General features: G+C 36.2%; 2 protein-coding genes across 4 annotated transcripts; one reads left to right on the plus strand and one right to left on the minus strand.

Annotated features, from left to right (window-relative positions):
• Positions 1–2427: 2427 nt before the first annotated feature.
• On the minus strand, positions 2428–21865 carry PHYLLO (2-oxoglutarate decarboxylase/hydro-lyase/magnesium ion-binding protein). 3 transcript variants are annotated; one of them, XM_059589774.2, is made up of 28 exons: positions 21612–21865; positions 21321–21530; positions 20951–21168; positions 20077–20194; positions 19798–19914; positions 19117–19218; positions 18539–18598; positions 18356–18424; positions 15773–15877; positions 15440–15634; positions 14864–14962; positions 13872–14435; positions 13427–13651; positions 12439–12741; positions 9841–9908; positions 9396–9554; positions 7860–7985; positions 7654–7767; positions 7449–7566; positions 7043–7198; positions 6620–6862; positions 6318–6485; positions 6007–6150; positions 5064–5525; positions 4209–4505; positions 3961–4118; positions 3745–3852; positions 2428–3189 (listed from the first exon to the last, which is right to left on the minus strand). In XM_059589774.2, exons 1-28 carry the CDS (start codon positions 21759–21761, stop codon positions 2916–2918), a joined length of 5130 nt encoding a protein of 1709 aa, XP_059445757.1. In that variant the 5' UTR covers positions 21762–21865; the 3' UTR covers positions 2428–2915. The 3 variants fall into 3 exon arrangements, with proteins under 3 accessions (XP_059445757.1, XP_088371481.1, XP_059445758.1); XM_088515355.1 differs by lacking the exons at positions 21321–21530; positions 21612–21865 and having other exon boundaries at positions 2430–3189; positions 20077–20205; positions 20951–21000; XM_059589775.2 differs by lacking the exons at positions 19798–19914; positions 20077–20194; positions 20951–21168; positions 21321–21530; positions 21612–21865 and adding an exon at positions 19569–19638 and having other exon boundaries at positions 2431–3189.
• A 416-nt stretch (positions 21866–22281) lies between these two features.
• Positions 22282–23538, plus strand: LOC132177447 (fe(2+) transport protein 2-like). Its single transcript, XM_059589776.2, has 3 exons — positions 22282–22893; positions 22968–23117; positions 23233–23538. Exons 1-3 carry the CDS (start codon positions 22282–22284, stop codon positions 23536–23538), a joined length of 1068 nt encoding a protein of 355 aa, XP_059445759.2.
• Positions 23539–26574: the final 3036 nt, after the last annotated feature.

Here is a 26574-nt window from a genome sequence, read left to right on the forward strand (position 1 = left end):
AAAATGAAATAAAAAAGACTACCCAAAAGCAATAATATTGAAAGGATTAATTAATTGCTTCTGATTTGCTCTATTTCTTGTTAACCAATAGCATTGGCATGATAAGAGAGAGGCATGACATGGGTTGAACAAGACTCTGTGTAACCAAAATCTCAAAGAATCCGTGGTTGGTGCTGCCAAGTCTATTTCTAGAAGGACATAATTTTTTTATAAATTGGATTGTAAGAACAAAATTTCAATCCAAAAATATCATGTGTTATCAGAGAATCACATGTTTTTGAATAGTACGTACTTCTTATTACGTGTTTCTTGTATGTTCAAATGACACCACACCTTTTAAATACTAAAATTGGAAAAATTCCCATAAAATGGTTTGGAAAAAAGCAAGGACATATAAATAAGGAAAAAAGTTGAAAATTATTGCCCCCATCAAAATGCATGTGCTTTGTTGCTTTCTTATGTCGTGTGTGTGGCTGTGTATTATTTTTATAAACGTTTCAACATATAATGAATTGGTTGAGATTAAGACTAATGTTACTCTTCATACATATTACGTGTTTTAAGTGCTTGATAATGAAACCCGCTTAAAATACGTTACGTCAACCAGTGTGATAAAAGGAATTAAATAGTAGCATAAGTATGAGATTATTTACTAACCAATTTCTGCCAACAAATCCATTTAAACTATTAAAAAAAAAACTACCTTGTTCAGCGTGCAATTCCATTGTGACAAGCCACAATTTATAATGATATTTGACTGAACCTTAAAGAGTCTTCGTCAACCATGCATGGCATCAGATAGTGACCCACCTCTCTGAGTCTCTCTTGTTCGACCAATTCAAAAGTTGTTGCTCGGGGGCCTGCTTCCTTTAATTTTACAGAAATTAATTATATCCATTTAAGGTTTCCCCTCTCCTTATATTGTATTGCTCATGAACCCAAAAAAAAAAAAAAAAAAAAATGTTTTTCAGAGTATTACATTATTTATTTATTTATTTATTATAAGTTATTTACAAATTAATGTAGTGGTCATTCATTAAAATATAGACTATCATATGCCAGTTTTCATGTTAATTATTATTTGATGTATCAGTCCAACTGTCCACGTGACACTTACTAAATAAATTACGTACTAAGGAAAATTGTGTTATGCCATTTTCCTTTGAGTTGAAATTGAGGCGGTAAAATTTTCATTTTGAAATTTTTGGGCCAAGTGAATTTTCAACTTGACTTTTCAAACAGATTAGGAGGATTTATGGTCAACTGTGCCATAAAATTAAAGGTATTGTTTAGTTGTTTAGACTAAACGGCAATGCATTTAATTTTTACCAAAGTCATACTTACAATTTTAAAATGTATCTGACCAGTTCTTTTCAAATCAAACATCAATTATTCTTCTTTGCATCTTTTCTTTGACATTTTTCATGGGTTTACTTTGAATTTTCCACCCCGTTGTCTGAGTTTAAGTGGTATTTTTGATATTTCCATATATCATTTTTTTTTTTTTTTTTTGACTTTGTCTTCGGCTGTATGAGAGAGTTGCCTGGATCTTTGAGGAAGGTATCTGATTCTGATGGGCCCTTTGAAAATCCAAGAACTTGAGAATTGCTCAGCCAACCAAACCACATAAAGAGAATTGCTTACCAAATTGGCCCGTTTTACAGTTTTTTCTCTTCCTCTTCAAACAACTTGTTGGGCAGCACCTGCAAAGCCCTTTGGAAACCGATGAATTGAAACCAACCCTACTTCTCTCTTTGCAACCTCATCCACTTCAATTCAACATACTACCCATGACTCCTTACAAGCAAATAACTGACTGACTACCCACGTGCCATACAAACTAGACTAATTATTAGGGCATATTTGTTATTACTGAAAATGAACAAAAGTTAAAATATGATCATTATTTCTATTCATTAGTTTTGTTGTCCACTATTTGGTATAGTGAACGACTTTGGTGAATAGAATTATATTGTAATCGGATTTTCTAAAACATTCTTATAATACAATTCTAAATTGGTGTTTTGTGATTCTATTATTTATATGTAAAAACATTGAAACTTGCTTATTTACTAATATAACACCTAAGAAAATAGAACACAAAATTTTTTAGACTTGATCAACCGAGTTTGCACTAAATGGTTGATTCAAACAAATTTGACTCAGAATTGAATGATTTGACTTGCATTGAATGCGAGCCATGACGACTCAGTTGAGCTAGTCACAACCCTGATCGACTGACATGTGGGATTGAGCCAGATCACAAAGCCCTAGTTGAACAAAACCAGACCTAGGTTGGCTAAGCACTGTAGCACCAACTTAAAACTCTAAATAGCGCCTCAAGTCGGTGCAAATATTGTTCAAAAGCTTTTCTCTCTCTAGAATCTATGAATGTGTGAGGGAAGGTTCTTGAGTGTATTGTTGACAAGTCACTACTAACTAATTAAATTCACAAGTCATTTTTAGTTTAATCATTCCACAATTTATGAACTACCACCTCAGTTTGTAAGAAAATTTGTAGTAAAAGATGTTACACTCCTAGCAGCACTCTTTCGTGAAAAATCTCAAAATAGCAAATTAGATATACCCGCCACAGACTCCATCAGATTGGTATGAGAATTTATCAGCGGAGTAATCTAATTTTCTATACCACTTGAATATTCGCATGGTTTTCAAGGGCCTCTTCTCAGGAGTACTACGATACTTGATTAGAAGCGGCAACTGGCGAGTGTAAAGGCCTCCCATGCGGAATTAACTCCTAGTGGGTGTACACTGCAAAAGGAAATTTTTCCTGAAGAAAATTCTCAATATTAGTGCCTGTCATAGTAACGTCCCATGGCTGATACTGTTGGATTATCATCAGCTGACATTTTGCATCTTACTATTAAAAGGTTACAGCTCTCTATAGGATTTCTTTAGATTGAAAATGAACTCGTTTCCAGTTTCGTCAAAAATTGTCTCAATGCACTGATTATAGGGAGAGGGTTCTCCAGATGAGCAGCATGGCCACAGTTGGGAATCTCAACCATCTCATGTATCTTATTCTCATTCCATAAGTCATCTGCACTCTTGAAGCCATGGCAAGCTTCATAAAACATTTCTTGAGCAATTGTCTTGAACTTTGTATCCTTCTCCCCATAAATGAGCATAAGGGGCGTTCTGCAATGCTTCAAGTCTTCCCACAATGGCCTATAATGCAGAGAAAAAAGAAAATAAAACTTCAAAATAAAACTTGTTTTTGAAAGTAGTGTATGAAACTCCTAAAATTACATAGAGAATGTATGTTCTATAGAGCATAGACAAACGATGAAGGCAGCAGCATTAGCTTGTTTAGTTGTACTGGGTCCCCTATCTTCAGATGGCCATATCTCAGTCAAAAGGCTCAGCTAAACGTACCATAACATGCAATGGGAAAGGTGCCTAGAGTAAAGGAACGAGCCAATTACCAACATCCTTTAACACCCCTACAAGCACTTAATAATGTTAAGTATTGCATTGCATAGATGGCCCAGCAAAAAACTCGACTTGAAATTATGCTTTTTTGAATCCTCCCAATTTTAAAATTTCAGAAACTGGTTTTCCATTTCCATAAAATTCTGGCAAGATATGCAAATATCGAAGGTGCTGAAGACATTTAAAGATCCTTTGTGCTCCCATCGTTTTAATGATGGGGAAAAAAAAAAAAAAAACTTAAGAAGCTGATACTTTAGATGAGGAAAATTTTAGAACTCAAGATAAGCTTACAGCTGCCTCCCAACGCTCGAGTCAGACAGAGCTTTTGCAAGATTCCACACATCATCATGCTGCAAGCGGCTGGTGACTATTTGATTGAAGTGGGGATGGCCTCTTAAGCTGTTCAAATGCAGAATTTATTAGACAATTAATAGGCCAGGAATCATGAGTCTAATGAAGGGAATCACAGAAGCTAGACAATCTGAAAGAGAAAAACCAAGAAATCACCTCTTCCACAGATCTCCAGCATACCAGGAGTCCACAAAGAGTTGTAAGCCATGAGCAACAAGGGAACGTGCTCTGGAATCATCTTTAGCCCTACGAACTTTTCTTGCTACTTTATCTTTTAAACCAGGGCTTCCAGCTATTATAACAGCTCCTTTGATCTTCATGATAAATATTCATTTCTATTAACCACATGAGAATAAATGTGAAGCTCAAAATGATGATCAAAATCTCAAACATCACCGTTGTACCTTATCACTAAATCTCAGGGCCATGTGTAGTGCAATTCTTGCTCCCATCGAGTATCCCACACAAATAACTTTCCCAGGAGTAATTTGATTAATCATTTTATATATTATGTCTGCAACTACCTCAATGGAAAAACTTGGTGGCGCGGTATCCTTAGCACCATGGTTTTGTATCTTTGATCCCCCATGACAAGGAAGATCAATTGAAATACATCTAGCTGATCCTGAGATGGCTTTCATAATAGAAATCCAGTCTTCACCAGTCCCAAGAAATCCATGAAGAAATAAAACTATATTATCCTGCAACAGCTAAATCATGGTGGAGTGAGCATGCAATAAAGGAACACAACTATGGGTATATACATCAGTCTCAACAAGCAATGACTGCAGAAAATGCAAAGAGTCATTAATAAGTAAAATTATTGTCATGGAAATTGTCCAACTACCACGCAAAATAAATAACATATACACACAGTAAAACAATAATTTGACCTCCACACCTCAAAACTGAAGATGCCAGGCAACTTTGTTATCAGTAGTTCATCCCTCATGTTCATAGAGTGCATTTCATTTGAGGTTTTCGAAGTCAACTAAAAGAGGCCAAGTTTTGGTAAACCTATTCCTGCTGTTGATACAATTTTGCTAACAAACCACTATTAACTATGCATTAATAAACCAATCAACTTTTCTTGGCAGAAGAAACTGATTACAAAATTATGGTTCCATGTCTTGCTGTTTCCAGTAACTGTAGTGATTATGATCCCAAAGAATGAGAGAGCATCTAGGTACATTAAGTTGTCGAAAGACGAAAAGAGAAAAGGGATAAGTACAGGAATGATGTAAAATTCTTCTACTTACACTGGTTCTTTGTCCAACCTCACGAACTTTGAAGAAACAAAAGTAATCCTTCGTATCTATATTCAGTTCGTATATACTAACTTGCTCCCCAGTAAACTTTCTACAAATAACGTTGTCGTTAATTTGAAATTTCTGCAGAACTCGATTAGCATCAGCAACAGAAGCTTCTACGAAACCACTATATGGATCACGACCAATCCTGAGAGGATCAGTTGTAACATCTTCTTCAAGCCAACGGTATGTTCCTAGGCCATGGGCTATAGATGGGACCAGTTCACTTTTCATAGCTTTGCATATGTCTGCATTCTGCAGCTCAAGATAGCAAGAAAATTGAATGTATGCTGACAAACCTAGGCCACTTTCAAAAGCAGCACTGACAACAGCCATCTTTCCCTGGTGTTGTGCCCAGCGTGCAAGCAATGCTGCATTTTCAAATCCACCAATGACACTTGGTTTGATAACCTGAAACGACCAGTATAACAAATCTAAATCAGGATAACACTAACATAATATTTAAAGATGATCTTTTGGTAATTGAGAGTTTTTTTCTGCACTTCCTCTAATATATAAGGTTCCCCCAGCCCTCCCCCCTTGCTTTGGTTATGGTTTTGTTCCTAGAACAACTTTCTTCAGAAACAAATTAACAGTTAAGTATTGGCACACAATAGTACTTGCAGGCAATGTCTTGCATTGCTGGCAGCGAACATGTAAGAGCTAGGCCAATCTAAAAAGACCTCACTAATAAATGACCCCCAAAGATAGTCCTAGTTGAGTACAGTTACCATTAATCCTTAATAGCAAGGTAGGTATGTCAATCTTGTTGTCAATCTCGTCATCTATAAATTAAATAAACAGGTATATTGCAGTGTAACTTATCACCAGTGAAAAGCATGAAACCAACTCCAACACAAGCTTATAATAATGAAAATTCACTGCCACTTACAACAGCAACTATTCCTGGGTGAGCATACTTCGCAACTTTTTCAAGAGTATTTTCCTGAATATTGCCAATCGTTTCATCCAGAGCTACAGGCAAGCCACTTTCTTCACAGAACTTAATGATATCATTGTCATCCTGAACAGGTTCCTGGTATAAAGGACAATAGTAAGCTAAACAATTACTTGACGAGAAACACCAGATGACTACCAAAGGAGATCTATGTACAATTAGATCTAGTCAAGGATACCAAATATTATCCATTCCTTAGGAAACACAACAGGTAGAATAGTAATAGTCATGGATAAAGAGTATACCTCAATGTACTGCAGGTCACAATCCTTTACTAAAGAGCTAAATTGTATAGCTTCTTCAAAGGTCCAGCTACAATTTGCATCTGCCCGGAGATCTATCTGGCGTCCAACCCTCTTTCTTACTTCTTGTATTACAGCGGCATCGTCTATGAGGTTCCCCCGACGTGCCACCTGTACTGGGAATAGTTGTTAAACTAACTAACATTACCAATACAACCAAGCCTTTAAAAACATCAGCTGCATCAACAACAGCGGCATGTCAAACAAACATTAAGAAGCCTAATTTACCAGCATGTTTGACTTACTTTTAGCTTTATTGCAGTAAATCCTTCTTCAACAAGAGTCGTAGCAGCATAAGCTACTTCTGAAGGAGTTCCATTGGAATCAATAAGGCCACAAATCTTAACTTTTGATGACCTTTCAGATTTATTTCCCTCATCAATCTGGGGCTGTAGTATGTTTAATAAACTGGAACTTTGTCTGGCTGCTATGACATTAAGAATGGCCATTTCCAAGCCACATCTGACGCTAGGAAAGATTGAAGATGGCTGCATAACCATGAAATCAATTATTGCATAAAATTACTTCATTAAAAATGAGTGAAGAAAATATATAACTAACAACAAAAGAAAACATAACTATTGAAAACTTTTTATTTTTGTTCTTTTTAAGAATTTTATTCACTGGCAATATTGATATTATACTTGCAGAATAAGGATAGGACTTACCGGGACTCCCAAGTTGTTCCATATCCAAGAAGAAAATGAGCCCCTTAGTAGAGGAAGGAAGCAACTAATCGTGGCTCCTTTTATAACATGAAGAATAAACCTGAGTTGCTGTTCAACATCAAGCAGGTTTTCTCTGTGGATTTCAAAAGGTGCCACCTGTTTAATAACAGCAATGCATGATCAAATAATTTTTGAGATCTTGAGGGATGACTGGGGGGGGGGGGGGGGGGCAATGATATTAAAGATAAAAGAGAAGAGCAAATTCAAAATTAAAGAGAGAGAAGAGAAGAAGAATATGAAAAACATGCAAACATGTGACATTATGCCCGCTTGTTCCATGAAGGGTTATATCTTAATTCAAAGTGAATATAGTGGATGAAGAGAGCAAACATCTTCTAGAGCTAACCTCACCAAGCCCGACACTCCCATCTTCAAGATATAAAGACAAAATATAACCTTCTCTATAAAACTTGCTACGGTGTTGATCAACTGTAGTCATAGTAGGCGGTGCACGTAGTGGGATTCTGTCGCAAAGAAAATTTTGAAGATTTACACCAAATTCCTCAAATTTGAAAGGAGATTACGTTTCATTATGTAATTGAAATACCCACCTAAACAGTGAGTAATCCATTCCATGGATCTTGCAAACAGAATCTTGATCAGAAAGTCTCAAGAGGATGCTTAAAGCATCATTTGCTGCTTGGCTTGTGAATTGTCCCAAAATTCTGAGATGCAAGGCACAGTATGTCAGCAGACATTGACAAGACTAGGGGCTAAGACACAGATTAATCGAAGCAGAGCATTGGAACCTAACAACCTGTGGAAGGTGGCATTGGCATCAATGGAGCTCTCAACTTCAATTACACAATCCATCTCATCATATAGAGATATCAATAAAGCATCTTGAAGCTCCACCTTTGTCTGCACTAGTAAATGCTTGACACTGCACATTCAGAGCTTCTAAAGTAATTACAGCACGAATTGATTCACAAATACAGCTGATTCATATGTTATAAGCATACCAAGTTGCAAAATTAAGCTCTTTTCACAATTAAAGATGTTTTCTGTGGTTCTCTCATTCACAAATAATTCTTAGACAAAGAAAAAAACAGCTATAAAAATGTCGTTGTAGTCATTTTCACAATATGTAATGAATAAAGATGTTGCCTTAAGGAGAAAATTCATTTTTCTGACCCTCAAGATTAGTCGGTAATTGTCTAGGAGGGAGACAGCTTATGCTAAATCTTCAAAGACCTATTACTGATTTTAGAGTTTCGTTGAATTCTTGCAACTTTCACCACTTCTAATTAACAATTTTGTAGTTGGGTAGAACCCCCTCTTTTGGCACCTTTCAATATCACTTTAGCACAATGGATATATTGAGCCCCAGGTCATATACAATTGAATGCAACAAATTTTACAAATTACTAGATGATTATGGGGTTTCAATTAAGGCACTAGAGTTAGTTAATTATCTCATATTTAAAATTGTAATAGTAACTACCACATTAAAGAACATATAAAGAAAAAAATGGTGCAGCAATTGGAGACAGAAGTATGTCATAGATGTAAGAGCATTCACATCCGGCTCAACAAAATAGCAAAAATGCTATTTTGTTGAGCCAAGTACCAAAAAACGCATCCCATCCGGCTCAACAAAGGGGTTATCAAATTGTTGAGCAGTTACAGTGCTAAACAAGTTTGCTGAGCACTGTAGCTCAACAATGTATATCATATATTAATAAAAAATTCCTTCTTTTATCTTTTCTCTAATAAAAACTATTTTATCATCTCTCTTCTATAAAATGAAAAACCAGCCTTCTTCTTCTCCCTCTCTCTTCCAGCATTATTTAAGAACCTTTATTGTTAAGAACTTGCTATTGAATGCTTTATTTTAGAACAATATGATGGTTAATAAGAAAATTGGTATTAAATGCTTCATTTTTTTCTTCTTAAATATGACGATTAGAAAAAATACAAAATTTTAAAAAATATGACCATTAGGAAAATAATTTTTTTTTTTAAAAAAATATGATCATTAAGAAAAGACAAATTTAAAAAAATATTTTTTTTTTTTTGATAAGTAACAAATTTAAAAAAATATGACTGTTAGGAAATGACAATTTAAAAAATATGATTGTTGAAGAAAGAATATTTAAATGGAATAATGAAAGTGAATAGCTAAAATGCTGAGCCGGATGTAAGTACTTTAAAAAAGTTGATGGTTAAAATAGAAAAAAGTGATATTTTGGCTAAATTTAGCTAAAATTTTGCTGAGTCGGATGTGAATGCTCTAATCAGTCAAAAAAGATAGAACAAATTAAATATGGTAACTATCTGTCTAGGTTTATACCCATGTGCTGCACACAGCCTGCGGATCGAAACACTATGAGAGGTGTAAAAGTATTGCTTCAGGATACTTGGTTCAGTTTTCTCTGCAATAGGAAGGAGGCTGAAGATCGCACCACCATGATTGTTTATTACGACTACTGTCATTGGTTTCCGTGATTTCCTTCAAGCATGTCAAAAAATTTTAAATATTAGAGAAACAAGTTTTGGTATCAAAAGAACAGATGAAACATTAATTGTAAATCAGTTACAATAAAAAAATGTTTAGAAAATATAAATCAAGCAGCTGGTTTGGTAAGGGAATGTAATTACCAATATCATGTAACATGTATGAAACAGGATACTAAGAAATTAGAGAAGCAAAAAGAAAAAAAGAAAATGAAAATGAAAATGGAATGCATTAACATAATATGACACAAGCCCGCAAAATTAAAAGAGAAATTTCCCACCTTTGATTCAAAATTGCCAAGCCATTTGTATCATGGAGGAAAGAAACATCTCCCATCACACAAAGTACCTGAATATAAGTATAGAAACATGAATCAAAATAATGTCTAAATTGGAATTATAAGAAATATAGAAGAAAAGGGAAAGAAAAAAAAAAAGGAACAAGATCAACTTATACTGATGGCAGGTAGCTATTGCAAAAATGAAAGGAGAAAGTTCCTCATTAATTTTATCACCAGCAGAGGAAATAGCCCCTGTAGAAACTTGTTTCTTTACAAAGCAATTCTACGTTGGGCAACTTCCTATCATCTTATATTTACAACATGAAAACGAACATAGAATCAGGATACATATATGATGGGTTACTAAACATCTGAAACTCATGATAATGAGGTCATGAGAAGTCCTTTCATGATCAGTGATTACACCACCAACTGTCAACCAAATTAGGTGACTTACGGAATCTTACTAAACAACATTAAAACAAACTTGAATTACTCTTCTGCAATTTATTGCAATACTGGTAAAATTACACTATGATAATAAAATTATCAGGACATACTGGCCGAAACAGTTCCAGTTAAAGTCAAATGTACCAAAAATCATCTCCTTGTAATAATATCAACAATCCAATCAAATTCCATGGACAGAATAAGGTCTTTAAGACTGTATCACTGCAACAGAATAATTAATTATATTTCTTGTTGATCTCAGTAGAAACAAAAACATAATCAGATGAATCATGGCACAAGACTCGATTGTTTTTCTATCTCTTTCATAATAGGTCATTTGGTCTGTCTGCTTTCTCTCCCCCTCTCTGTTCATTTAGAAATAGTTTTTGTTCTGATGGATAAGTGCCAAAATAAAGACTGACAGAAATAGAAATGAAGGTATTAGTTTTCAAGGTTGGAGTGGCACCAATTAAGGATACAATGAGGGAGAGTCACCTCAAGTGGTTTTGCTACAACAACAAATGCCTAGAAATGCACAGATATGAGAAGAGTGACATTACCAAAGTTGGAGTGAAAATGGGCTAAAAAGAGGCCACAATGCTGTGGGTGGAATTACGGATGAAGGACATGCTAATTAAAGATGTAATAGAGTAATTGATCTTAACAAAGAAAAATGATTCATGTAGCACACCCAAAAAGTTGGGATAAAGGTCTAATTGTGCCGAGTTGTTGAATCATTTTTTTATAAGTAAATTCAATCTTAATAAAAGGTGCAAAGGGGGGCGAAATCCAAGTACACAAAAAGTACATGAAAGGGGCATACAATTAAGGAGATGAGGAAAGAACACAAATCTAGAAATTTTAGAAAATTGGAAAGATGAGAATTGTTGAAAACACCATAGCTTTTAACTCTACCACCGTTCTCTCACAATCTTCAAAATTTCTAGTATTGCAGTATCTCCAAATGCACCACATCAAACAAAGAGGAATCATCCTCCATACGTCTATACAACGGTGGCTACCAAATTGGCCCCTTGATGCTGGACAATCAACAGAGAACAAGAAGCAATAAGAAGAGAGAAGAGAACGGGAAAGAGGAGGAAGAAGAAGAAGAAGAAGAAGAAGAAGAAGAGGGAAAGAGAGAAGAAAAAATAGGAGGAAGAAGACAAACAGTCTTTCATTTTTTTATTTTATTCATCAAAAACAGCTAACAACAATACAAAATTAGGTTTAATAACATATGACCCAACTAAATTAACATATAACACCCCCAAAGTCTGAAAAAATAAAATAACTGAACAATAAAATGTGACATAATCAAAAGTGCCAAAAATAAAAATATCCAGTTCTCAATCACCTAGCCACAAAGTAATAAGGCTGGGCCGTCCTTCAATGTTGGGGTTCAAATACACATGTAATCAGTGGCCTATATCCGGTGTCCACACCACCCTCCAACTAGCTAACAACACCACCGTTCAAGCATGACCCACTCTACCCTGAAACGACTGAACACCGAACCCACAAATCTCTAACTACATCACAATGGAGTGAGTGGTTGAATCATACAGACATGGAACTTGGAGGTTGTGAATGATCTAGCTATCAATAAATCAATTTCTCATTATACTTAAAAATAAAAATAAAAAACAAAACAAAAAACAAATTTCCATACATTGATTGAACTTGGGTAAGAGAATGTCGATGGCAATACTCAAAAGGATAATAAAAAACAAAAAGAGCAATCATATGTTTAACTGTAGCTTATGGATGGCTCATACGAGAAGAGAAAGCAAATAATGACAAACATTGGAAAATAGCTACTGCTTTACAAAAGAAAGGCAATTTAAATGTAACAACCCCTCCAAAAAATAAAAACACCATTCACAATTGGCATAGACTACACAAACTTCTACCTGGCTTCAAGGGGGGAAAAATAAAAGTTTTAAGAAACTTGATACCAACAAAAAGAAATATAAATGACAGCATGAAAATCTCTGTCAAAAATCCCATCAACAGCTTGTACGCAGCATCAGAAAATTCCTCTAACTGAAGAATAGCAGCAGTACCCAGGACTATTAACTCATAAAATAGTTCAATTTAGAAAGAAAAAAAAAAAAAAAAAAAACAAAACAAATATTGAGAACTTACACGTCTGTTGCAACCCACGGCATAGCCAACAGCTGTGCTGAGCAACCCATCAATACCACTAGCTCCCCTATTCCCAGCCACCCGTATCCAGCGATATGGTAGTTCTGAGTTCAACATTGTAGCTGCAATACTATGAATACCTTCTGACCAATTAAGTCCATACATATCCAAATCGCGTATTGCCATGCTATTCCCAGCAAAAAGAGCAGACTTGTATGATAGTGTTTCTGAAATTACTTGCGCAGCTTCAGGTTCAGTCAATGAGTATTTGGTGTTAATTTGGAACGATATCTCCCATGCAACCTAAAATAAAGTGCAAGTAAACTCAAAAGAAACAAATAAATGTGAAAAAAAATATCAAAAAGCAGTATGTAGTTACAACATGAGCATCAATCAATAATCAAGGAAACAATTTTAACCACCTGCAAGTACAATAAGCCATGCATATTACACTAAGCAAAAACATTAAGTTCATTGCAACACCACCTGTATAATGGGTGAAACCTTAAAAAACAAGGACAAGAGCTACTGTTTAGTACTCTTTCTACATAGAAGAGAAAACAGCAAAGCAAGTGAGCTACTATAAAATTCTCCCTTCAGGAAAAAAGCAACAATTCTAAAGCCCAAAATTATGTCCTTAAATGAATCAGGAACACTGGTGACGTCCTAAATTGAATTCAAGAGCATGCAATCAATCTCAAACAACCAAGGAAGCAATAATACACTCTGCATACAGAAGATTAGCCAATAGCAAACTTTAGAGAATACAACAAAAGGCCCAAACATAAGTATAGTACATCATACTCGTTCACAGCTAATTCCAGCTGTTTAGTAGGGCTTAAGTTGGCACCAGCCAACTTGGAGCACCAAAAATATCCATCTCTATGACAAGGATTTTGCCACAGAAACATGCTAAACTGGAAGAAAAAACAACATAAATACAGAGCAGCAAATAGTATTTAGAGCCTCGTTGCTTGGGATCAATTACCACCATATTCAGTAATTGTAGAAAGGAGCTCCACTTCCTATTCTTTTTTGGAGAGCTAGCTTTAAGTAAACAATCGGCAAATTCAACAATGCCACTTTGAATCCTATGAGTTACAATGTGTGAAGGATCGTGACGACATGGATGCTTGTCAACCATGATATATGAGCATGGAAAGCACTTCTCAAGCATCTGAGAAATACGCTTGCTTGTTATCCTACTCCCAATCTGTATGCAGTTCAAAGTAAGGCAATCAACAAGATGACAAACTTATGACAAACTATAAATTGGCATAGATAGCATAACCTTCCTGTGCACAACATAGGGCCTCAATCAAGTTTTTATTCTCAATAGCTTCAATCAAGATGAGTCAGATGTCTACAGGAGTTAGCAAGAACTAACACTGAAGGTAATAAAAATTAGCCAAAAGAAAAAGGTGAAATTATACCTGAATAATCACATCAGCCTGCAACCAGACCCTAACAGAATCTGAAAGCAGAGCATGATCAAGATGATCAATAAACATAAAATTCTCTTCAAGTTCAGGAAAAGCCACAAGCTTTCTCAATCGTAACCCTGACAAGATGTCAGGTACAGTAGGCCACTGCAGGTGTTTAGCCAATAGAAAAGCAGTCCATATGTCATCCTCTGTATGGACTGCACCAATAAGTAGAAGCCCATTCTTAGCCTTCTGAATAACATTTAGAACCTGTGTCATTTGTCCATGAGTATCAGTACGTGTATGAGAATGCTGTACTTGAATATATTTAGTAAATGGTTCTGCGTTTGACATCCAAAAGTCTAATCCCTTCAAGCAGCTTGGCACCCACTTGCTTGGACTATTTTCTAGTGGCTCCCTAAAAGGGCAGTTGATATGAACAGGGCCACGAGGTGAAGAGGTTGCCCAATGTACAGCAGAGTCAAGGGTGGTAAGTAACACCCGTGCAGGAATCTGATCAGTGGCTGCAGGAAGACCGAAGAAAAACCTCACAAAAGAACCAAAATGGTTCACCTAATATACAAATTCAAAAAAATGATTCATGAGTATGCTAAAAAAAAATACTTGGACATAGTCTCATTGCAGCAATTAATCCATGATCCATGCAGGTATACCCTGATAGAAAATCAGATTTTCAAATCGCTTCATTAAGTTAAGACTTCTAAGACAAATGAAGCTGTGCAGAAAGATAAAGTTTATACAAGATATAATATCAAAGACTGTACATTCATGGTGAAACAACCCAAAATCCAGCATCAGCAGCCCAGATTATCAACACGATGAAATATATAATCATTCTGTCTTTCTTGTATAAATGATATGTCAACACACACCCACAACCATATATCTATTTAAAACAGTTAGTTTCATGAAGGGTATAATGTGTTGCAATAAAAGAAAACTGGAAAACGCAATAATGGACTGACTTGATTGTTTCATACCTGATTAATTGCTTGATTTGCTCCAACATCCTGCAACTCTGCAGGACGATCTGCAGTGAGCAACAAAAGCGGTACAAAATCTTGACTAGCCTCCACAACCTGTACATTCTCACTAATGTATTATTGTAAATAGACAAAACTAAGCTTCATACGTATGTGTAAAATCCAAGTTTCAAGAAAAACATAAATGAAGAATGAAAACTAAAGTAGAATAATGGTAGAATAAGAAAAACAGGGACTGTGACTGATGATCAAAGCGGGCCATAAGTAAAAAGATTTTGCAGACTAATACTTTGTGGTTGAAGTTCTGTACCACTATAGCGGATTCACAAGATTAAACCCCCCAAAATCAAAATAGTTTTTTTGATAAGTAATTGAAATATCATTAAAAATGCAAAGTACAACCCAGGTACACAGAAAGTATACAAGATAAATGCCTATCTAGAAGGAGAAAAAAGAACAAGAAAACATTCCACCAAAATCAAAATAGTAAATTCTAATTTATGTCATAGTCGATAAATTTTCATTTGCAGCTAATAGATGGAGTCCATATCATAAATATTCAATAAAACTCACAGCAGGAAGAAGATTTGAAACTGCAGTGCCTGATGATGTTATGACTACTGCTGGGTTCTGAGATCCTCTTGCATAACCAACAGCATGGAATGCAAGTGAGCGCTCATCATAACATACAATGCATGTTATTAGGGGATGAGTGGAAGCAGCAACAGCAAGGGGGGATGATCTCGATCCCGGAGCTACACAAAAATACTACAATGAAGAATAAATAAGAGGCATGTACATTAATAGAAAGAGAACATATTTATTTATTTATTTGATGACGAGGAACCCTTTCAAGGCAAGGCCACTTTGGGAGAAAGAAAACAGATTTATAATAATTAATCTCACCGTTAGACCAAGTCGAGAGCATTCTTCAATTATAAGGGATGCCCAAACAGTGTTGATGTTGGCACAATCTTGTGTAGAGTAACACATTTGACTGGTATGATCCAACTGATAGTAGAAAGAGACATAGAACATGAACAATCTTCACACCAAGTTTGTTCCTTCTACAATTGTTACGCTACAACCTCAATATAATTAACATAAAAAGCTTGATAACAATCACCAAAGACATACACTACTAGACCAATTGTGTAATATAGAATTAATAAGGTGAAAAAGCAACCTTCTTAAAGGAGAATATTTTTATAGACAATATTAAACTCTCCAACCCTCCCTGCTGCAAGGGTTGGTTATGATAATGAAAGGAATTTCACATTTCCATATTTCAGGTCCAACTGATGCCATTTAAAAATAAAAATATAAAAAAGAATAATTGCATAAAATTCTGTCAATTTGAATTAATAAGTGAATAATGTTCATTCAGGAGACTTGTCTTTACTAACTACTAGAACTAACTATCCACAGGATCTTATCGAACTAATTGAAGTCAACTAATCATTCTTGATAACCAGTTCAGCCCCACAAAAGCAATTATCTTCACCTCTAGGAGGTTGATATCACTTCTTACAAAATCCTCTACTCATTTTTGGCAGTCCTCCCCAAAATTAGAACTTCAACTCCCATATTCTCTTGCACACTGCTATTCATTATTTTCTTTTTCTTTTTCTTTTCTGGAGTTGCAAAAGGCTAAATAAATCACAAAAAGTAATTGCTTTTCTTTGACCATCTTTGACAATCTCAGTGTATGTCACTGCTTACCATTATTATGACTATGATCCAATAGTGGTAAGCAATAGAACATTAATTGAGACCATGTATGTTACTGCTTACCATTATTATGACTATGATCCAATGGTCTTGATTAATGTTCTATTGCTTACCACTATTATGTTTTCAAGTCTTATCTCAACATCCACAGACCATGTCTACTTACCCTTGTGAAAATTTCATTTCTTGACAGCTAACATTATTTGCTATACAATGTGATAGTAGGTGCATACACAGGCTAAAAAGAGTAGGAAACCAATCAATTCATGCTTGTATTGGTTGAAGATGATGGTTCAAGCTGGAGCTACACCCATGTTTCTGTTGACTTTGACAAAGTTTCGCTAGAGTTAAGTTAGTTAATCAAGCTGGTTCCAGAAACTAGGCCTTGTGTCAGACCACACTGAACTGAAACCAAACTTTTCACGAGCTTTAGAAAAAGCTTCTCAAGTCTGCTACTCTGTCCCTAGACAAGACTAAAAAACCACCAAAATTACTAAACCGCACCATGCAAATCTGCTCTTAAAATTACTTTTTTCTTCTTCTTAATCCTCTTCATTAATCTTTCAATTGATAATACTTCCACAATTCATAAGACAGGGATGAACTGTTTTCATAACCCAGCTTAGTAGGGGATATCCAAGCTCGATCATTTAGCAACTCAGCAAGGACTCCAACCTGAAAGTCAGCTAGCTTAGTTGTTGCAGTGAGTGATTTTGATAAACTAAGCTTATAATATTTGTGACCGGCATGTTTTTACACCATCCTCAAAAAAAAAATCAGAACAGAGGCAAGAACGATATACCCACATTAGCTTGATGAATTAAATATTCGTGGTCTTATTCCTACTCCATACCTCATCTATATGGAAACTTAGGTCAAGGGATTGCTCTTATGTGCCTCCTTTTCTTTCTTTGTTCTTCTTCTTATTGTGTTTGGTAATCAAAATGTTTCTAATATCAGCATCAGTTGGCGTATTAATATGTCCCTGATCATGCATATAAGCCTGTCTCTTGCATGTTCATAAATGGGTGAAAATTTTAACCTCACAATGGGCCTTACATCATCACCATCACTGTAAATAATAATAATAATAATAACAAATTACTCCCCAACAAACAACAGAAGCTCAAAGGTCCCATCTAAGTTTTTTGCAAAATTTAGTGATTACTCATGTCTGGTACTCCAATACACATTATGCTGCACAAGTTTGAAGACTACTGGCAAAATGACATAAATCCAAATATCTTTCTTCTTTTTTTTTTTCTTTTTTTTTTTTTTTCTTTTTTATGTTGGAAAACCTCTCCAAGGCAGGGCCCTTCAGACCCACCTCTGCAGAGTAAACCCCAGTCCCATGCACAACACCCTCGGAAGTTTCCCTACACGGAACTGGTTAAATCGCCGACTTTCACTAGAGGGTGTAGCCCCAAGAGATTGTTTGCACCCATGAGGTGTTAAACCTTGGACCTTGAAAGGAGCAAACCTTAAGACCAAGGTCTCCACCACTTGGGCCAACCCCTTGGGGTTACATAAATCCAAATATCTTAGTTACATAAAAACACAAACTGTTGTACTTAATTCATCTTGCATATGCACAAGCAAACTTGAGAAAATGCCACATAATTCTTTAGTTTTCTTCTCACTCCAAGTATATGGCATTTGACCATGGCCGCTTATGCATCCACTTTTCACTGTTGGTGGACAACCAAGATGCTTAGAAAGATATGCTTTTCTGTGTTTACTGACAAAATATTACCATACCATGTTACTGGCAACAGCAGTGGTTGGTGAAAGCTTGATGCAGAATTGGCAAGAAGATGGAGCCTCTTTCTGCAATATAATACCAGTGTCACAATGATGCAATAATTATGAGCCCAACCTCACTTTGATAAATTGAGAGTAAAAAAATATAAAGGACAAAATTTACCAGGAAAAAGAGGATACCAGTTCCATGACGTCAGATGTCACTTCTCTCCCTCCTTGCGAAAGAAGGTTAATGTAAACCTACAAAATCATCTTGCTCACTGATAAAACACTGACTTAATCAACTCAACTGGACATCCTTTACTGAACTCCAGCTAATTCAATTCTTTTTTAAAAATTAAAAAAAAAAAAAAAAAAAACTCAAAGCAAAGAACTTTCAGAAAACTGAAAAGTATTCCATATTTTTCATATTTATAGTTCAAAGGTTAACTTAGCAATAGTACAAACAAAGCAACCACACAGTAGCCAAAGAGTTAAGTGATGATTGAATGATTTGTCCATGGTTGTCAACAAAAGAGAGGAGATTCACCAGCATCAAAGCATACAGACAAGTCTAAATTTACATATTACAAAAATTGTTCTAAATATTGGATACATTTGGTACGTAACCTAGAATACAAGAAACTATGAATACCAAAAAACCAGAGGCTTGGAGAAAAAGTAATATATATTTGTCGCCAGCAGACCAACGTTGGCATTTCACCCAAAAATGAATCACTGAATAGTAGAATTTATCTAAAAAAAATTAAAATCCATACCATCGAAAGAGTTTCATCCTCCACCACATTGAGCTTTCCAAGAGTATATCTCATGTCTTTGGAGTGCCATTTCTCAGTAGCAGGCCAAGAATAACAGCTGGCCTGAACAGGAAAAATCAAAGTAGAGATGTTATATGAGAAAGTAGTAAAATACAATTTTTTAGGACCACTTCTTGGAATAAAATTCTTCAACTAGATTCCCCCCTCCAAAAAAAAAAAATTGCAATCTTCTTCTAGCTTAAAATTAGGATAGGATTTTTATGCAAATATGAAAAGCGCTTAAACATAAAATACTGTGTGAGGAATCAAGTGAGAGAAGAAGTTCCAGACTAATAGTTAGAAAAAAAAAATTATAAGTATTACAAAATAATTATAAAATAGCAATCTCATCCAAAATTGCTAAATGCGAATATTAGCAATGAATGGTATGGGAAAAAAAATGCAGTACGTACAGCCTAGACATCAAGGTGGCCTCCAAGCAGGTCAGGAAATCACTGAAAAGCCAATGTCAAAGGACTTCGACACGGTTCTTTACTTTTTACCTAAAAACTCGGCTTTAGGTAAATATTGCACTCAGACTGAAAGTCCCCAAACCAATAGCAAAATATAACAAATCAACCAAATATGAAAAGCAGGGAATTATGGAACAAGAGCATTAAGGGAAATAAGAACCTAGAATACCTGTTTGAGAGATAACTCATAAGAGCAAACAGCTTCTTCAAATGAACAAAGGGAAGAATCACTCCAAGCCAGTGTTGCTGCTAAAGTAGAAACACCTTCATACTCATGTAATTCAATCTGCTAAAATCATAATGTTAATATTTTTAAAGCTTACACATTGGTGCTACCGCATTATCTTCTAATCTTAGAGGATGATAATAAGCATGAAAACAAGGGGAAGAAAAAAGGCAGGCACCACATAGTTCTATTAATACATATGCAAACAAATACAAATTTTACCTGAGGAATGAAAAAGTAAGAAGAACCAGCCTCATGTACCATGCAAGATGACTCCATGTTGAAATTAATATCCATAAAACCATAAGCCATTATAGAGGTTGAATCAATTGACAGATACCTGCAGAGAAACTATACATACATTCTTTAGTTGATCGGAAGAAAGCCAAAATTCATCTTAATTCATAGGAAGGAAACAAAACAAAACAAAAAAAAAAAAAAAAAAGGAAAAAGACAACGAAGAATGGCAGAACATATTGTAATACTTATATTAATTTTGGATAATGGAGCATCACTCCATCATAATTCATAAATGAATCACATTATGTAGACAGTACAGTGAGTACACCCATAAGGTTTAAGCTCATGGCCATATATTAGAACCGCTCATTATATTCAACTTCACCACTCTAATCTAATTAATACCAAGACAACTAACTTCTGAATAACAAAATGAAATCCAGATTTTGACCAACATATGCAATGTGGGGTGGGAGCTTTGCTGGGACGGTAACAGCTAATAAAAGGAATTACTTTCAAGTACTTTAGTACTGTTAGTGCAATGAAGTAACCAGTAACTAACGGCAAGTAGTAGCTTAATTTGGGGTGTTTGCTGTTGCACAGACTTTTAGATATGAAATAGCTGTTAATCCAAAAAAAAAAAAAAAAAAAAATGCTTATGCAAAACTGTTATTGCATCTATTTTAAATGCAAATAACACAATCACCTATCAGTAACCAATGAAACGAAGAAGTTCTAATGAGTCACAGGTCATTCTAAATGAAGGTTTAAAATGCATAGAGAAACATTTGATCTAAATGCTAGCATGCCCCCGTTAATTTTAGAAGAGCCACAAATGAGAGAAAACGAAATCAACCTTTTGGTCGAACTAAGCTCTCCTGAAGTAAAAGAAGAACAATTCGTGAAGTAAATTGCGGCACCAATTCCAAAAACTCCAGAGCTTTCATTCAAGTAGAGTGATTTATACGTTGGATTGTCCGTATTCTTAGAAAGGAAAAAGAGAGGATACACTGACGACTCCGCCGGTTGACAGCAAAACCAGTTCAAAGCTTTTGGACTGGGAGGCACAGGCACCTGCAGATTCACAGTCATATTGCATTATCCGTAGAAGACAGAAACTTGTACAACTTGCCGTATTTCAAGTTCTTAATACAATGTCACTCTAATTCACCAATCATTGTGTATTGCTATTTTGCTCTATCTTAAATGCTGCAACAGATATGTACCTGAAACCTGAAGATTCCACAGGCGGAAGAAGGAGGATCCATCTTCATCTTCTCAACGGCCTCTGTGATCCTCTGCAGCCCCTGCTCAAGCGTCAACGCCGGAGACAGGGTACGCGTAATGCACGTCTCGAACACCAAATCTCCATCCTCAGTTCCCGCGAATTCCCCGATTTCAACTACCGGACCGTCCACTCTCACCGCCTCAACAACCTAAGAACCAGAGACAAACTGTTAGTATAACAACTGCGAAGCGAGGCGGCGTGGCAATGAGGCAAGGAGACTCGGAAGGACCTTGGGATTGGGGAGCCGGAGCAGGTGGAAGCGAGGGAAATTTCGGCTGAGAAATGTGAGAGTTGGCGGTGGCAGTACGCGCGGTAAAGACCGTTTGGAGCGGAAGTGGAGTTCTGAGAATGGGAGAGAGGGGGCTCGAGCGAGTGACATTTTTTATTTTTAGGAGTTCATTTGCCGCTGGCTATGAAGAGAGAGAGAAAGGAAGGTTGCGTTTGTTTAAGCGAATGTGGAGAGGCGGAGGAGGAGAGTGGGAAGGCGGGGAACGGTTTCCAAGGTGAAAGGATAAGAAAACACAGACGCTGATGGGTTGTTCAAAAATGCCATGTCACCTAAAACACACCTGTTGAGGACACGTCAGACTGATGCTACCAAAAGCAGCTGGAGTCAAACTGTGTGGGCCACCAGCCGGCACACGCCCTGCGCAAGCCTTCCTCTTCCAATTCCACGATATAAAATTACCCTCATCTATGAACAAAATGACCACGCGGATGCGAACAAACTGAAGATATGCTGCGCTCTCGTTCAGGGCAATATAGACATTTAGTATCACAGCGTAGAACAATCCTAAAACCATGCAAAGAGAATCCCAACAAGCCAGTGAAGCCACCCCCTCCATGACTCATATATATAGGAGTTCTGTTCAGTACTCAGTTACACACTCACCATAGCCATGGCCGCCCATATGAAGCTCCACCCATTCCCTATCATTCTACTCCTCCTCGTCTCCTTCACAGTACAGGCTTTTTCCGAATCGGAATCCAAAGCGCCGCCGCAATGTCAATCAGAGTCAGTTGGAGGATGCCACGACAAGGCCGAGGCTCTAAAACTAAAAATCATCGCCATATTTTCCATACTAGTCACTAGCATGATCGGCGTTTGCCTGCCACTATTTTCGCGTTCTATTCCGGCTCTTCAACCCGACCGGGATCTATTCGTGCTGGTTAAAGCATTCGCTTCTGGCGTCATACTCGCGACCGGGTACATGCACGTGTTGCCGGATTCTTTCGACGACTTGAGATCGGAGTGCTTGCCAGAAACGCCTTGGAGAAAGTTCCCGTTCTCGACTTTCGTGGCAATGCTAGCGGCTGTGTTGACTCTTATGGTGGATTCAGTTGCACTGAGCTACTACAAGAAACGTTATGCTAAAGCTGCTATTGCAGCTGGCGAGAAAGCGAAAAATGGGACCGTGGAGTTGGGAACTGTTGGGCACGGTCACGTTATGAGTGAGGAGGTGCTCACCGAAAAGGGCACAGCGTTGCTGCGTTATCGTGTTGTAGCTCAGGTACCCAGATTGAATTTTCTGTTTCATTTAATTTGATTCATAGCTAGATTGGAAATACTAATTAATTAGTGCAGGTACTAGAACTGGGGATTGTAGTGCACTCTGTAGTGATTGGTTTGTCAATGGGGGCATCCGGCAATCCATGCACAATCAGACCGCTCGTTGTTGCCATCTGCTTCCATCAACTCTTCGAAGGAATGGGTCTAGGCGGATGCATACTACAGGTGATCATGAACAATGAACAATGAACATCCCTCTCTCAATTCTTTAACTTTTAATGACATAATGGTATTATGGGTTTTATTTTATTTTATTTTATAATTTAAATTCTATGGGCAGGCTGAATATGGAACGAGGATGAAGGCAATTCTGGTGTTCTTCTTCTCGATCACAACTCCATTTGGGATCGCGCTTGGGATTGCTTTGTCAAATGTATACACCGAAAACAGTCCATCTGCTCTAATCGTGGAGGGAGTGCTAAACGCTGCGTCTGCGGGGCTTCTGAATTATATGGCATTGGTGGACCTCTTGGCAGCTGACTTTATGGGACCAAAGCTCCAAGGAAGTTTGAAGCTCCAAATGTGGGCATGTTCTGCAGTATTACTAGGCGCTGGAGGCATGTCCTTGATGGCAAAATGGGCATAATTAAAGAGGCCAGATTCTCACTAGCTAGTACCCCAACATTTTTTGGTCAAACAGCTTTATTAAGCTGTCGTTTAAATTCTTGTTTTTAGGCCTTTTCGCTAGAAAATTTATTTTTGATCAAGTCACTTAAATAAGGTAGCATGCACTTCCAATACTGTAACACATGATTTGGTCTTAGGTTACAAGTTGATTTTTAATGCAACACTTTTCCTTTTTTGAAGTATTATTGATGCCATGCATCAATCTTACTGATCACAGGAACCAGTTCTTTTAAGAGATGGTAAAATTTTGGCTAAGAATTACATGTCTGCTGCAGATGGTATAAATTTACAATTTCGTAGTGGTTTTTTACTCTGTTTAGGTTGGTGTGAGATAGAGAAATAGGCAAATCAACTTTGTTTAGGTTGGTGTGAGATAGAGAAATAGGCAAATCAACTCTGTTTAGGTTGCTATCATTCAGTTATATACAATCAAGATTTGATCGGTGCCTCTCTAAGGTGCCCCATTTAGCAAGCCCATTTGAACATGGACTTTAAAAGCCAATATCATGGACAGCAATATATATAGGGCTTGCCCGTATTCTTGAGGATTGCAAACAGCAGGCAATTACAAGTAAATTTGTAATTATTCTTGAGTACAAGACACTATCCTAGTCACTTCCTACTTTTACCAGAACCAGAACAATCACCAAACCTTATAGGCTTGCCAATATGTTTTTTTTTTTTTTTTGATGAATGAAATTCTAGTAACAACAAACAAGGAATACAACACACTCCAGCCCCTGATTCTAAACAGAGCATCAACCTATACAACTCACAAATTCTACCGGCAACATCAACTGTGTGTGTTAGAGTATATTTGAATGAGGATTATATTATTTTTTTTATAAATATTAGATTAGCCTAACTTTAAGGATTTGATTAAGATTATATTTCATGTGTAAGCTCTATTAATAGTCTCTTATATTGTAAACTCACCAAAGAAATATGAACAAAATGTAAACATTAATTGTGTTAAAGGATATTTGAATGATCATAAAGTTAGAAATTTGATGAGAATTGTATTATCTTTGACGAATTTTAGATTAGCCTAGCTTTAAGATCATGCAAATATACTCTAGCAAACTGCTATACACCCCTTCACCCAACCTGACATCATCAACCATTAATACAAAGTATTCTGAGAGATTCCCCATTTGCTACCTATAGCTACTACATTCTCATCATTTTCCTTAAATTTCCCCTTTCCCATAACTCTGTTTCTTACCTCCCAACCAATCTTCTGCAACATTTCATCCTCTGAATTAATTCTATTACCATGCTTGACATCATTTTTTTGTCTCCAAATGTTATAAACTATTGCACCTCAAGCCAACTTGCATACCCTAGCTCTTAAGCTCTTACTCCTTCAGTCCATAATCCCTTTGCCTATCATTTCCTCCAAACCAGTGGGTAGTTCAGGCAGAAGGCATTTATTCATCACTTCCCTCCAAAGTCTTTTACTAAAGCCACAATCAAAGAACAAATATTTTACCTCACCTTTAAACCCCCACTGCCATTCTATCGCCTGTTACATTCTGTACTTGCATACATGCATCTGTACTTGGCTCCACCCATGATACATGCATCTGCCATCTGTACTTTGTTCAACAAAGGGCATTCACCATAATTACACGTATGGCTTAGATGCATGCGGGTACTTTGTTCAACAAAGGGCATTCACCATAATTACACATATGGCTCAGATGCATGCGGTGATTTCACTGAAGAATTACTGGTTCTGCTATTAGCTCCTGGAAAAATTATGCTGCAGATGTATTTTGCTGTTTTACATAGTGGTGAGTCTGACAATAATGTTCATTAATAACCTTTCACAATAACAAATGACTACTTTTTCTTAAATTATGTCTCATGTTTATCAATTGATTGCTACCTAAAAACATCACCAGAATGAGGACAGCATATTGGTGTGAGTATTAGCATTACTTTCTCTAACTCACCATGTTTTTCACATGATTAAGACAATCCAATTGCTTTTCTCTTCCTCTCTCTCTCTCTCTCTCTCTCTCTCCCTTTTACAAAGTTGTGTATGGGCCACACATTCATAACTCATAAGACTAGCTACAAGTTAAAAAAGCTTTGGTAGAACTAAAGACAAACCACATAATATGTGGTGATCCTAAGTTCCATAGGTAATTGTCCCATTCGAAATAGGGAAGACAATAGGCCCCACAGGGCCGGCTCTCCTAATTTATAAAAGGTCTCCAAAAAAAGGTATGTTTAAAATCTCAAAATATTCTAAACTACAGCATGGCTTGCTTTTTTTTTTTCCTTTTTTTTTCTGATATTTTTTTCATCACTTCTAATTTTTTTTCTTCTTGGCTATATATATATATATATATTACACTTAATTACTATCATACACTATTGATTTTGGTTGTTCGTTGTTATGAGTTCCGATCACATATCATCATCATACCGTTGATTTTAGTACACAACTAATTAAATTATAATTACTATTGACCATCTTCCAAGAAAGATCAAATGGATTAACCATATTATTTATTATGAATAATATATCAACAAAACTTTAACATGGAAGAATTTAACTAGCTAGTAATTTTATATTTCAAAAAGCTAAAGGCCTGGTTTTTAAGTCAACTTTTTAAAGTTTCATATAAAAATCTATTATATTAACATTTTAAAATTAAAAATACCTCATTTTAGCTTTTTGCCTGATGCCTCTCCCTCAATTTTCATTTCGACCCTTCAGCCTAGGTGCCCCTAGATGCAATCAAAGGGACACTCATTGCCACTAAAGACCTTAAAAAAGCTTTGGCTTTATTGAGTGGCTTTCGTTTGCCCTCTGAATTACCACTTTGTACTCCTTTGATATTTTTTCTAAGAGGGTTAGGCGTCTAAAATTCAGGGCCTTATTTTTTGGATCTTGCACAGACCACTTTGTCAATCCACAATACATCTACAAAATAATTCCCAAATGACATTTCATTGAGGAAGAAAAAAAAAACGAGTTATA

This window comes from Corylus avellana, chromosome 4, assembly GCF_965113065.1.
Source record: "Corylus avellana chromosome 4, dhCorAvel1.hap1.2, whole genome shotgun sequence".
In the NCBI taxonomy this organism is placed as follows: Eukaryota; Viridiplantae; Streptophyta; class Magnoliopsida; order Fagales; family Betulaceae; genus Corylus; species Corylus avellana.